Source organism: Strongylocentrotus purpuratus, unplaced genomic scaffold (genome assembly GCF_000002235.5).
Source record: "Strongylocentrotus purpuratus isolate Spur 01 unplaced genomic scaffold, Spur_5.0 spur5_contig_821, whole genome shotgun sequence".
NCBI lineage: Eukaryota > Metazoa > Echinodermata > Echinoidea > Camarodonta > Strongylocentrotidae > Strongylocentrotus > Strongylocentrotus purpuratus.
Genome location: NW_022145526.1, coordinates 503623 through 515866, shown reverse-complemented (window position 1 = coordinate 515866; position 12244 = coordinate 503623). Strand labels below are relative to the sequence as shown.

At 41.6% G+C, this 12244-nt stretch overlaps 1 protein-coding gene across 2 annotated transcripts; it reads left to right on the top strand.

Moving 5' to 3' along the window:
- Positions 1 to 47: 47 nt before the first annotated feature.
- LOC115922342 lies at positions 48 to 11186 on the top strand. Of its 2 annotated transcripts, XM_030981231.1 has the most exons (9): positions 48 to 154; positions 1664 to 1885; positions 2260 to 2393; positions 3518 to 3790; positions 4339 to 5113; positions 6424 to 6612; positions 7742 to 7958; positions 8653 to 8672; positions 9051 to 11186. In XM_030981231.1, the coding sequence occupies exons 1-9, from the start codon at positions 98 to 100 to the stop codon at positions 9549 to 9551; spliced, it is 2388 nt and encodes a 795-aa protein (XP_030837091.1). In that variant the 5' UTR covers positions 48 to 97; the 3' UTR covers positions 9552 to 11186. The 2 variants fall into 2 exon arrangements, with proteins under 2 accessions (XP_030837091.1, XP_030837099.1); XM_030981239.1 differs by lacking the exon at positions 8653 to 8672 and having other exon boundaries at positions 9031 to 11186.
- Positions 11187 to 12244: the final 1058 nt, after the last annotated feature.

Here is a 12244-nt window from a genome sequence, read left to right as displayed (position 1 = left end):
TGCTATTAATGATACGCGGCGAAGAATTTATCGTGAGTCGACTGGCGGAAAGATTCTGTGCGAAATTCCACTTTTCATAGTGTTCTGTGGACTGGAGATGGCTAATTTCAAATGTGAATGCGAGACACTTGATCCTCAGAATACTATCCTGAAGGTAAGGTATTGTCAGAGCCATGAAAATGATGACAAAATCGGGTCACTACATTCTCACTTTTTAAATATTCTGGAGGAGGACATCGGGCTTTAGCCCATCGGCTAGTCCGCTGTGCCCGGCGTCTGGACTGGCCCGCTTGGCGCGGTATGACTAGATGACTGAGCTGTGACTGAGCTTCAATCCTTCATCATATTCATAATCTATGTCAATTGTCATGTATGTAATGATTGATGTTACTCTGATATACTGCAGAGCATTTAATATATTCTAAGGATAAACTTTGAGTTTGAGATACAATTTTCATTTTAGTTTTTACCTCTGTTTATTTTGAAGTTGAAATGATGATTGAATGATCATGTATTGTTAAGCAGGATGAGAGATTATGATACGAAGGACGAAAGGATCGATGTTATGTATTTTCAATTTCAAATTCAAATCAAGATGAGACTAACAAAGTTGAGTCAAGACTTATAGGTTTAGAAACCATAATATGAGAAACTAAGATAGTATTTGTAAGAAAGTCCCTTGGATAGGATGTTAAATGGAGGCCCAGTGTAGAGCAGATTCAGTACCTTTGCACGTATAAGAGTAGGGGGAAACCCCGCCCCGGTGTAGTGGTCCACCTGCACACACCCCAGTATAGTACGATAATACTCTGTAAAGAGGTAGATCTAGACTATATGTACTCAAAATGGAAGAAGAAGAAGTTAAAGTGATGAATGACATGAGTCGAAACCAGAGTTACTCAGCTTTAATAGTCAGTTAGACAGAAATAACTGTCTGGTAATTTGAGAAATTCTTTAATAAAACTGACATTTACACTGAGCATTTACAGTTACACTCCAAAAACCAGTGTAATTTTGAAAAAAACAAAAACAGACAGTCTAGACTAGAGGCAGATGCAGAGGTGAGTTTTTCAAATTGGGATTTTCGTCATACTCATGGATAGTTGCTTGTGTGAGATAAACAGAATGCACTTTACTCTAAATGCAGGTATTTCTCATTTGAATTAAGGTAAACTCTTTGTAGAACATAAAAAGGAAACACCCTCCCCCAAAATGGAGACTGTCTGACAAATAGGCTACCAAAAACCTTGACAAAAGTTTGTGACACTAAGAGAGAGTCTCCCAAATGGAACACAATCTTCCACTTACTGTTGGTCATGCGCCTCTACTGCTTGTTGGACTTGAAGCTATGCTATCATATCATATCGAGGGGTCAGTGACACAAAGACGTAACTCCCTTTTGGCCATTTTGAGAAAAAGTGGTTTATGTGTCACTTAGCACTTGAGCCTTAAGGAGTTAAGTCTATGTTTCACTAGCCATTGACTTCAATGGGGGTGTTGGGTGGAGTTAAGTGTTTGTGTTTCCTGGAAAGCCCATATTTTTCTAAACATTTTGATATCAAATACTGGTACTCATTTTGGCAAAATATGGAGTTACGTCTTTGTGTCACTGACCCCTCGATATTCAGTTTTCTATTTCTATTCCATTGTCCTACCCATCCAGGACTACTTGCCGACGGGATACGACTACAGGCTGTGTCTCTTCGAAGCTCCAGAAGACAATTCCGAGAACTTCAAGGCCAGTTTTCGGATCAAGCTGTCGACACGTGACAAGGTGGAGGCCTGGTTCAAGGCCCTGCAGGAGAAGTCAGCTACGACGTGGAGAGTGAGGAAGACCTACCCCTGCAATCATGGCATTGGAGCTAGGAATAAGAATATATTCAGGGTATGACTGTTCACTTTTACTTAACCTCCATTTGATTTGGAATTTTAAGAATTTTCTTCTTCTATCAATTTCTACTGCTCCCTTTCTTTGTCCGACCTCCCCTTCCACCCCCTCCCCTCCATCCCCTCCACCTTGATTTTTTCTTCCTCTTCTCCTGCTTCTTTCTTTCTTCTCCTTTTTTTCTTCTTCTCCTGCTTCTTCTTTTTCTTCTTCTTCTTCTCCTCCTTCTTCTTCTTAATAATCTCCTCTTTCTCCTCCTTTTCCTCCTCTTTCTCCTCCTTCTCCTCCTTCTCTTTCTTCTTTCTTTTTTTCTTCTTCTTTCATGATAGATGAAATGGGATTGATATTTTCCTGCATTTTTCCTTTCCTTTTAGTTGGACTACGGCTGCCATCATAACACTCGTCCCAAACCCAAAGGTGAACCTAGGAAATCCTCCAAGCACACATCATGCAGTGCTACAGTTTACCTCGTAGTAAAGAGACAAGCCGACGAGAGAGGAAGAGTCAGGTATCTATAAAATCAATAGAGTTTATCCAATCCTCTTGTAGTCCTGGACACTGTTTCATAAAACTTGTTATAAAAAACAAGTTACAATAACTGTTATAAGCTACTGAAGTCATGGCATTTGGTTGGCTGAGAGCAAATTTGCCATAGAAATGTAGCATTTGATAATGAAAACAAGTTTTATGAAATAGGGCCCTGATGTGGTACCCTTTTTCCCTAGGGATTCAGTCACATATCTTTTTGGAAAGGAATTTTTTTAAAGGGCGAAATTGATCCCCATCACTTTTTTAAAATGGCCGCAAGTTTTTGTATTGTTATGTTGTACTAATTGTTGTAATGTCACTGAAAATAATAGACATGGGTATAAGTTTTTGTTTAAAAGTTGAAAAAATAACCAACTTTTATTGAACCTTCAATATGTTGCCGATTTAATATTTGTTTTCGTTGGCATCAAACTTAGCAGTCATGTACCAAAAATGAACCACAATCTTATTTTGATGATGGATATAACATGAGAAATTCAGGCAGCTACATTACTAAGTTGAGCTTACCAATTTGTTTTCATTTTGATTTTACCTAATCTAGTCGGTCAGCAGACCCGCACATTCGCATGGGCTACCTCACGAGGTGCACGATCAACAACTCCTACAACCATGCTCATATTCTTTTTATGATGTAGATAACAATTAGAAATTCAGGCCACATCATTACTACGTTCAGCTTCTCTCTCTCTCTCTCTCTCTAAGTGTCATATTGATTAACTTTGGCGATTATGTTGTTCCACAACCCTTAGTTTCTCGCCTTCTCTATTAGTGCCACTCCCAGTTCTTTCACTCCTCTCTCTTCCAACAATATCTGCAGACTGTCTATCCAAAGTATCCTCCTTCTTTCCCTACTCCTCCTTCCCACATTTTTCCCTGTCAAAGCAAGATTCTCTAGGCCTTCTTTACGTGTAATGTGACCCATGAAATTGGTGCACGATCAACAACTCCCACAATTGTAGGAACATCAGATGTTGCTGTCACGTACCAAAAAAAGGACCATGAGAAATTCAGACAGCAGAGATACTATGTTAAAATATTAAACCAATATAATTATAATTCTGACTATTTTTTCACATTATCTAGTCGGTCATCAGACCCGCACATTCGGATGGGCTACCTCACGAGGTGCACGATCAACAACTCCCACAACCACGCCATTAGGAGCGCAGAGGCGATGCGCAGACGTGACGTCTCTCAGGAGACCCGTGGCAGGCTCCTGAAGCTCTACGAGGAAGGGTATAAGCCCTCGGCGGCCCTGGAGGCCCTGAAGCTACGACTGCAAGAGGAATACGGGTCAGACTATGCTCAGAAGTCAGCGGATAGATCGGTGTGCCCTGATGTTCAGTACTGCTTTAGGTAGGATGTCACCAGGGCCCCATTTCACGAAACTTGTCATCAGTGAGAAATTACATTTTTGTTATAGGCTAGTAAAATCCTTGCTTCTGATTGGTTATCAGCAGATTTGTCACTGATTTTTTTTCATTTGTCATTGAAAAAAGTTTTGAGAAATGGGGTCCAGAACTTTTCTGGAATTGTTAAGCCTTGTTCAGATATGATGTGGCAATACCATGTCTTTAAAAAAAAATGATGACCTTAAAAAAAAAATTGCTATCGGAATTCCACCATTTTGTGGCATCAATTTGTGTGTACCTTGATCACTTGGTATCTTGGTTAATCTGCAACAGTTTCTTGCTCCTTAAAGTTTCTCTGTAAATTCAACTCTATCTTGTAGGATTTTCCTCATATTCTTATTATTCTCAGGAGATTTAGTCGCAATTAAGTCATACTGATTCCATTAGAATATATGTTTGCCGGTGCATGTAACAGGTTTTCTTTTCAAGGTCAAGTCTTTTCATACATTGGATTGATTCAAAGAATGACCTGGAATTGTTTTTCTTCTTCAGGTTGTACTACTCCCTGTACAAGCAAGATACCCCTAAAAAGATACGAAAGACTCTTCTAAAAGCGATTGAAACAAAGTTGCGACTCAACGACATCAACGACAACTACTTCAAGATGGCTACCACGGCGGAAGGTCATGCCGTCGTCGTGATCTGCTCCGCCTCCATGCAGAGAGTTCACGAGTTCTGGCCGACCAGCAAAGAGCTGTGCTACCTGGACACGTTCGAAGGTCTGGAGAGGCAGAACTGGAGGGTCACTGTCCTCCTGACACCGAGCCCCATCGGGGAACTTCCTCTAGGGATTCTGATGTCTTCCTCAGGGTCTTCGGAAACACTGTCTCTAGGGCTGCAGCTCCTGCATAAGCTGTTGCCGAAGTTCTCCTACTACGAGCGCGGACATAGCGGACCGAGCGTGGTGATCACCAGAGAGGATGCGGAAGAGCAATTGACCCTGCATAAGGTGTACCCGACGGCGGAACTGCTCGTCAACCCTCAGGCTCTCATCCAATCCGCAAAGGACTGGTTGTGGAATCCGGTGAACAGTGTCAGCAAGGCTGATCGCCAGGAGCTTCTGCGACATCTCAGGGCCGTCATCGAGGCGAGGACGCCAGACGATCTGAACTCCATCTATGAGCTTGCGAGACAGGACGCGGAGAATCGGACGCATCTTAACTTTGTGGAGTTCCTGGACAATCTTTACGAGCGCAGGGAGATGTGGTCTTTGGCCCTCAAGAGCAGTCCTGCCTTGTTGAACAACCGTGTCTTAGGGACTGTCAAGGTAGGCATGTTATGGTTATAGGGTTCTCAACAATGCCTTACATAATAGACCAGTTCACAGTTAGCACATGTCCCAAATGACTCCGAAATCTTCAACGCATGAAGAGGTCCCACTTTGTACATTTTTAACAATTCACTCCTACAGCCATGGAGGTGCAACATATACACGTAAATACCCTTTCTTTCCCCTTTACCTGTGTATCATGGAATGCACTGCTTGTGAATAATGATAACGCAACTTTCATGAGCATGTATCCAGTCTTTTGTCTCCGTGTATTTCACAATTTGGGCTGCAATGACCTTTATCAGCTCATGCTTGGACTGCAACTGTGAACTGGCTTATTCAATACAAAATGTACCAGTTTTCTCTTGTTTGTAATTTTAAATAAATAATTTGTTTTTCTATCACTAAATGAAGACTTGTCGATTCTGAATCTATGTAATACTGTGTTGTATATTTTTTGTATCCATTAATATTATCAATTTCCTTATAAACTGCTCAATTCATAGACATACCTACATGTTCATGTACCCTAATTACTTCTGATGTTAAATATAATCATAATGAAATATTTTACTCATGAGCTTAAATTAATTAATTTGAAAATGGGTAATGGTTTGCTTGTAGCACGACTTTAAGTTGCCGGACTAAACTATGGCAGGCCGCTCATGCCACTGTTTTCTCTCACCATTTTAATCTTTTGATAATATGTTTTCCTTCAAAAATGAATAATCAAAATCTTTGAATTTGTTGCCATGTATGTTCCTTGAGAGACCAATGCCAGTAAATTGTGAGAGCAAACAGTGGCATGAACGGCCTGCCATAGTTAAAGCTATGGTCACAAATCAGAGCAGCGACCGACTGATCAGTAGCCTGCTCGGTCGCTGCTGGAATTGGGCATCGCCCATCGTTTAGGTCGGTGCCCGGGCGGCGACCGCCCAGGCTCCGAGCGTATTTTGGGTGGCGAGTGAAAAGTGAGCAGGCGCCGCCCAAATTTTATCTCCGTGCTAAGACTTCAGCGGCGACCGAGCGATGCCCTAAAAACGAGCGGTGCCTGAGCGGCCGCCGCTCGGTGGCCGACCAGCCACCGGGCAGAAATGGTTAAAAACTCGCCGCTCGGCCACCGAGCAGGCTACTTTTAGGTAATGTGACTATAGCATTAGTCCAACTTAAAGTCGTTCTTAGTCTTTGTGAAACACCTCCCAGATTCTACAGTTTTCATTGACTTTGTGTACATTATTTCTACCTTTGCTATCTACCTTTTTGTATTCATATTTGTGTTTAAAAAATGTTACCATGGAAATGCTCAGGTACCTATGGAGAAAATACTGCAGAAGGTCAAAGGTTACAACATCCTGCGGTTGGTTGATGACCTGCTGAACCGTCTCGGTCCTTACTACGAGCGCAAGCTCATTGACGCAGGAAACAACGGGTCGGAACGAGTCACCTTTGCATCGTATCCAACAGACTTGCTCGGCCCGGAGACCACCGTGAAGAAGGTGAGGCGATCGATGCTCTATTGACGTCCCTCTGACGCATTGTCTTTCGCAGAGGGTATTTTAATCAATGATTTAAAGCCCTGGATCATGCCGAATTGCATCGAGGTTTAAATACAGCGAATATTATGTTAGGGTTAGAAATATTTGGGTTAATTTCCATTTCTTAAAATAGAAACATTTCTTTTAAACCAGACAGTTTATGAACTGTTGTGAAATGTTCACGATGCACAATCATTTTACAGTGAGAAATTTTTACTTGACAAAATGAATTGTTCTGTTTCATTTCTTTGGTTTTATTACTAAAGGCCTCACCATATCTAGATTATTTGCAAAACCCTCCAAACTTTTAGGTTTCATGAACATTCAACTGCAATATCTGTTTTGTTTGGGTTGCCTAGTTAGGTTTGAATCTTTTTACAAATTACCTTTATCTGCTAATGCTCAGATGTTAACTTTCAGTCAGGACTTTTGTTACCAACAACTCATTGTCAGAGTTAACTGGCTACTGTAGAGGTGTCGTGGTCAAGTTGATACGCCACCGGACTGTGAATCACAAGGTCCGCGGCTCGATTCCCGCTGCGGCACCAATCTCCTTTGGCGAGACATTAATCTACATTTGCCACACTCGACCCAGGTGATGAAAATGGGAACCTGGTAGGAACCAATTCCTTGAAATGCTAGAGCGCCTTAATGGCAGCCATGCTAAAGCCAAGGTAATAATTTCCAATGTGATGTGCGCTATTCAAGAACCGAATATTATTATTATTAATATTGAAGAGATGATTGGTACTACAAAATCGGAGAATCGCGTTGAAAAGAGCATTCAAGAACCGAATATTATTATTATTAATATTGAAGAGATGATTGGTACTACAAAATCGGAGAATCGCGTTGAAAAGAGCAATACTAAAGCTTTTCAACGTGCACTCATCAGAGTAAAACACAAGAATGAAACAGAAAGCCGAAATCGAACAATATATAAACAGAAACTAAAAGGAACAAAGTGCGAATATAACAAGCTCTGATTGGCTGTCTAAGGTAACGGTAAATTAGGCTTAATGCCAGCCCGTTATACTGGGATAATCGCTAAAATATTATTATTATTATTATATACCCCATTTTGCCGTAGGTGAATGAGATAGACTACGAAGTCCTCGTTGACACGTCAAACGGTCAGAACCTATCCTGCTTTCACATCAACATGGAGCATGGTCTGTGCAGCTGTCACGAGGAACAGGGGCGTATCCCGTGTCTACACCAGATGGCGGTGTACAAGAAGTTTGGAAAGAACAGCGGGACCTTCTTCCCGACCGAGCTAAGGTCCTTGTTCACCAAAATCGCTACAGGTACGTTGCTTGTCATTTAAATTAATATGAACCATTCTTCTACAATGAGTGCTAGGACCGTAGGCCCTCTCAATGCACTTCAAAATTTACGGTTTACAGTCCTGTGGTTTCAGTTTGATAATTTAAAGGGATCTGGTAACTTTGTCTCTGATTCTGTAACAAAATCCTTGATTTAGCTCATGCTGCAATGATCATTATAAACCTTTAGGTCAGTCAGGATCTCCATGACTTCTACAAGCCGATCGCCTGTCTGATTATCAAGATATTAATGATTGGAATTACAAATTTTGAAAACCGTTTGCCAAACGGTTTCATAACACTATAGTTTACTGGGGAAAACGAGTATGGTAAAACCGGTCGCTCAAAGATTTTTACTTTTTTGAGGCACTTCTTGATCATTTTGAAGAGCAATTTTTTTAGGGCTTCAATATTACACCATATCACAGACACTGATAACATGTAGGGCAGTGCATCTCAGATTTAACATTGTTAAACGATGCCTTGAAGTAATGTTATGTGAATTTTTATACGGGATGCTACGCTTTGCGTTGACTTATTGTTATTATTATTAAAACCAAATTATTATCAGGGTCCATAATTGTTAAGTCCAACTTAGAGATAAGTTCAACTTAGGATCTTTGTGAACACCCCCTTAAACACTTTACAGTGAATGGTTTTCCTTCTTTGTTGACAGGTAAAGAGACGCAGGATGACGTCTGGTACCAGCCATTGAATGGTTTTCCTTGTTTGTTGACAGGTAAAGAGACGCAGCATGACGTATGGTGCCAGCCATTGAATGGTTTTCTTTCTTTGTTGACAGGTAAAGAGACGCAGTATGACGTATGGTACCAGCCATTGAATGGTTTTCCTTGTTTGTTGACAGGTAAAGAGATGCAGCATGACGTATGGTACCAGCCATTGTATGGTTTTCCTTGTTTGTTGACAGGTAAAGAGACGCAGCATGACGTGTGGTACCAGCCACTGAATGGGTTTCTTTCTTTGTTGACAGGTAAAGAGACGCAGTATGACGTATGGTACCAGCCATTGAATGGTTTTCTTTCTTTGTTGACAGGTAAAGAGACGCCTGATGATGTATGGTACCAGCCATTGACTGTGAGCAGGGAAGTTCAGATCACATCCGATGGCAAGCAAGAACTGCCTCTTGAGGACATCAAAGTGCAGGAGGCCATGATGGAACTGTCCGCTGTCCTGGAACAGCAAGCCGCCTCAAGGATGATCAATGACGATGACAGCAGCGATGACGACGAAAGAGGGATGGAAGAGACGGTGGGGTACGTACCCCGCGAAGCGCATCAACAGCTGCAGGAGGTCTTTGCCGATTTGGAAAAGAGGCTGCTTGATGATCCAGTGGCCTTTGAAGGACCCGTCCGAGCCTTTGCAAAGAACTACCTGGAGGCTGTTCAACAGGGAAGGTTGGCTTCGGCAGTGGGTTCCTTTGGCCAGAGCAGGAGTGTCACTGGGAGCAAGATCAAAAGGACAGGTGAAGATGTGGCTCCAGACACGTCCCATCTGCATGTCATTGCGGAGACAGAGGAAGTCCATCGCAGGAAGATGGCTGTGAAACGTTCATGACCACAGAGTCCGGCAGTGGGTTCCTTAGGTCAGAACAGGATTGTCGCTGATAGCAAGATCAAAAGGACAGGTGAAGACGTGGCTCCAGACACGTCCCATCCGCATGTCATTGCGGAGACAGAGGAAGTCTATCGCAGAAAGATGGCTGTGAAAGGTTCATGACCGCTGAATCCGGAACATTATAGTCGTGTATCAGGACTATTGACCAGAAGCTATTAAGGGAACATCCCATTTGCTTGATATGTGAAACAGGGTATGAAGGTAGAGCTTAAGGCTGAAGACTTGTGATTGAAAAGCAGCATCCTGGAGCAATGGCAGCATCACATTGGGATGTCATTGCAGAGTTGATTGAGCTCCACAGTTACGAAAGTCGAAAGCTGAAAAATTGTATTGCAATCCTAAGGGTGTTCCGGCCCCTACATCATTGGGCAGTGTGTCAGTTGGATGTCAGCACAGAGCTGATAAAGATCTATTGCAGGAATTGTAAACTCGTTCTTAGCGTGTAGTCTAGACTCCACAGCTGAAGAGTTGTGGTAACATTGTCCAGTAGCTAGGGCGTTGCAGTATCATCAAAGAGTTGGTCGTGGTCTATTACAGGAACTCCAAGAAAATCTTAAGGATGGAGCCTGAAGCTGAAGATTTGTCCAGCAGTTGGGGCCGCATCACATTTGAATATCTTTCTGTATGGAGGAAACAGACATTACGAAAAGCTTTTGTTAAAAATATACCCCACCACTATAGCACAGAAACCAATGTAATTCAGGTGGGGTATCACAACCCCCATTTTGTTTCTCTCGTTAAAACTTGGACAGAGCCTTGCAGCTCTGCGTAAGAGATTATGGTATTGGATTGCAGCTGTGCTCTACATCGTCGTACTTATTAAATAGTTTAAACAAACTTTTACTGGGGCTCTGCCTAAAAGGAAATGAGAAGTAGGAAATATACATTTACTTGTTTTAAGATATTTTCATGTCCAAAAGTCACTCCTAATTTAGATGAAGACCATAATGAAAGCTTGTAATGTTATGAACCAGAGGAATATTACACTGAGTTCCCATAGGAAATCTATTTATTCAGATGGTCATATCTCAGCCAATACTTAACCTATTCAATTGGTTTCCAACATTTGGACGTTATTTGTTATGCTTTTGGAAAATGAAGAAAAAATGAATAAAAATTGAAAAAATAGAATTTTATTGACGTCACACTTCACCACTCTATAGAGTGCCAGATTAATATTTTAGAGGTTGATTTTATACAATCTAACTACATTTTTGTATACAGATATTATTTTTTAGGCAATTACTACACTTTAAAACCACCCATTGGAAGCAATTTACCAATGGATGAATAAGGAAAACAAGTACCAGTAGTCTTTCTTTGAAGTGGTATTGTAAAACATGATATTTGATAGGATTCTAAGACTGTAAATGTGTCATGTATTGCTTGTTTCGAGCCAGAAGCTCATTATGCAATTGTAGTTAATACTTGGAAAATACATTTCAATGAGTGATTTTAAAGGCCAATGTTTTGATGCAGTTCATGATTGTGTGTGCGTGTGTGTGTGTTTTACATATTACATAAAAATGCAACTGAAGTAAATGATTGAACTAAAATGTTGTGCCACTAAGCAAATTGAAAGAGTTTGCGGAAGTATGTTTCATTACGTTTCATTTGGACTTATAGGGAGAAATGAAGTGGCTAGAGAGAGAGAGAGAGAGAGATAGAGAAGGGAGAGGGAGTTTGAGATGCAAAGAAGAATAGGTTTTGAGAGAGGCTGAGAAAGAGGGGGAGAGAGAGAGAGGGTTGAAGGGGGTATACAGGAAGAGAGAGTTTGAGGATGAAGGAAGTAGAGAGAAGAGCTGAAGAAATAAGAGGCAAGATTTGTAGAGGAACTGGTTTTGAGAGAGATGGAAAGAGAGACAGGGAGAAGGATGGAGGGGAGGGGATATGAAGGAGGAGAGATTTTGAGGATGAGGAAAGTAGAGAGACAGAGAGTTGATCTGGAGAAAGCAGAGAGGAACAGGATTTGAGAGAGAGGGGGATATGGAGGAGGAGAGATTTTGAGGATGAGGGAGCTAGAGAGAAGAGCTGGAGAAAGAAGAGGGCAGATGCAAAGAGGAACAGCTTTTGAGAGAGAGAGAGAGAGAAGGAAAAAGAAAGGGGGCGGTGTTAAAAGAAAAAGATAGAAAGAGGAGACAGCCAGAGATGGATGGGAGATTTAAGAAAGCAAGTACAATTATTTAGGTTTGGCAGATACGAGAAGGGAGCAGGTTTCAGAGAGGTAGATAATAGGTATAGATAGAAAGAAAGAAAGAGGGAGACATGCAAGGAGCAGATTTGAGAGAGATAGAAATAGAAAGAAACAGAAATTAGAGCAAGCAAGAGAGAGATGCAAGACAGGTGTGAGATAGAAATATAAATACAAATGAGAGAGAAAGAGAGAGAGATGTAAGGAACATGTTTGATAGAGATGGATACCGAGAGAGGGATAAATGAGAGAAGGAGAGATGTAAGAAGATAAAGGTAGAACAAATTGAAGAGGAAGAGGGGAACCAAGAGAGAGAGAGGGGGGGGGGAGATGTAAGGGAAGACAAAATAGAAGTACAGCCAAGGTGGAGAAGATGGAAACATGGTTTTAGAGAGGGGGGGGGGGGGGGGGGGGAGTGGTGAGGCGGTGGCGGCCAAGTCTA

What these genes read in the sequence shown, in the direction of transcription:
- LOC115922342 (XM_030981239.1), top strand. Translation starts at nt 98, where the DNA reads ATGGCTAATTTCAAATGTGAATGCGAGACACTTGATCCTCAGAATACT. An exon ending in CTCAGAATACTATCCTGAAG is followed by an intron (nt 155 to 1,663) that starts GTAAGGTATTGT and finishes CTACCCATCCAG; the next exon opens with GACTACTTGCCGACGGGATA. An exon ending in GGAATAAGAATATATTCAGG is followed by an intron (nt 1,886 to 2,259) that starts GTATGACTGTTC and finishes CTTTCCTTTTAG; the next exon opens with TTGGACTACGGCTGCCATCA.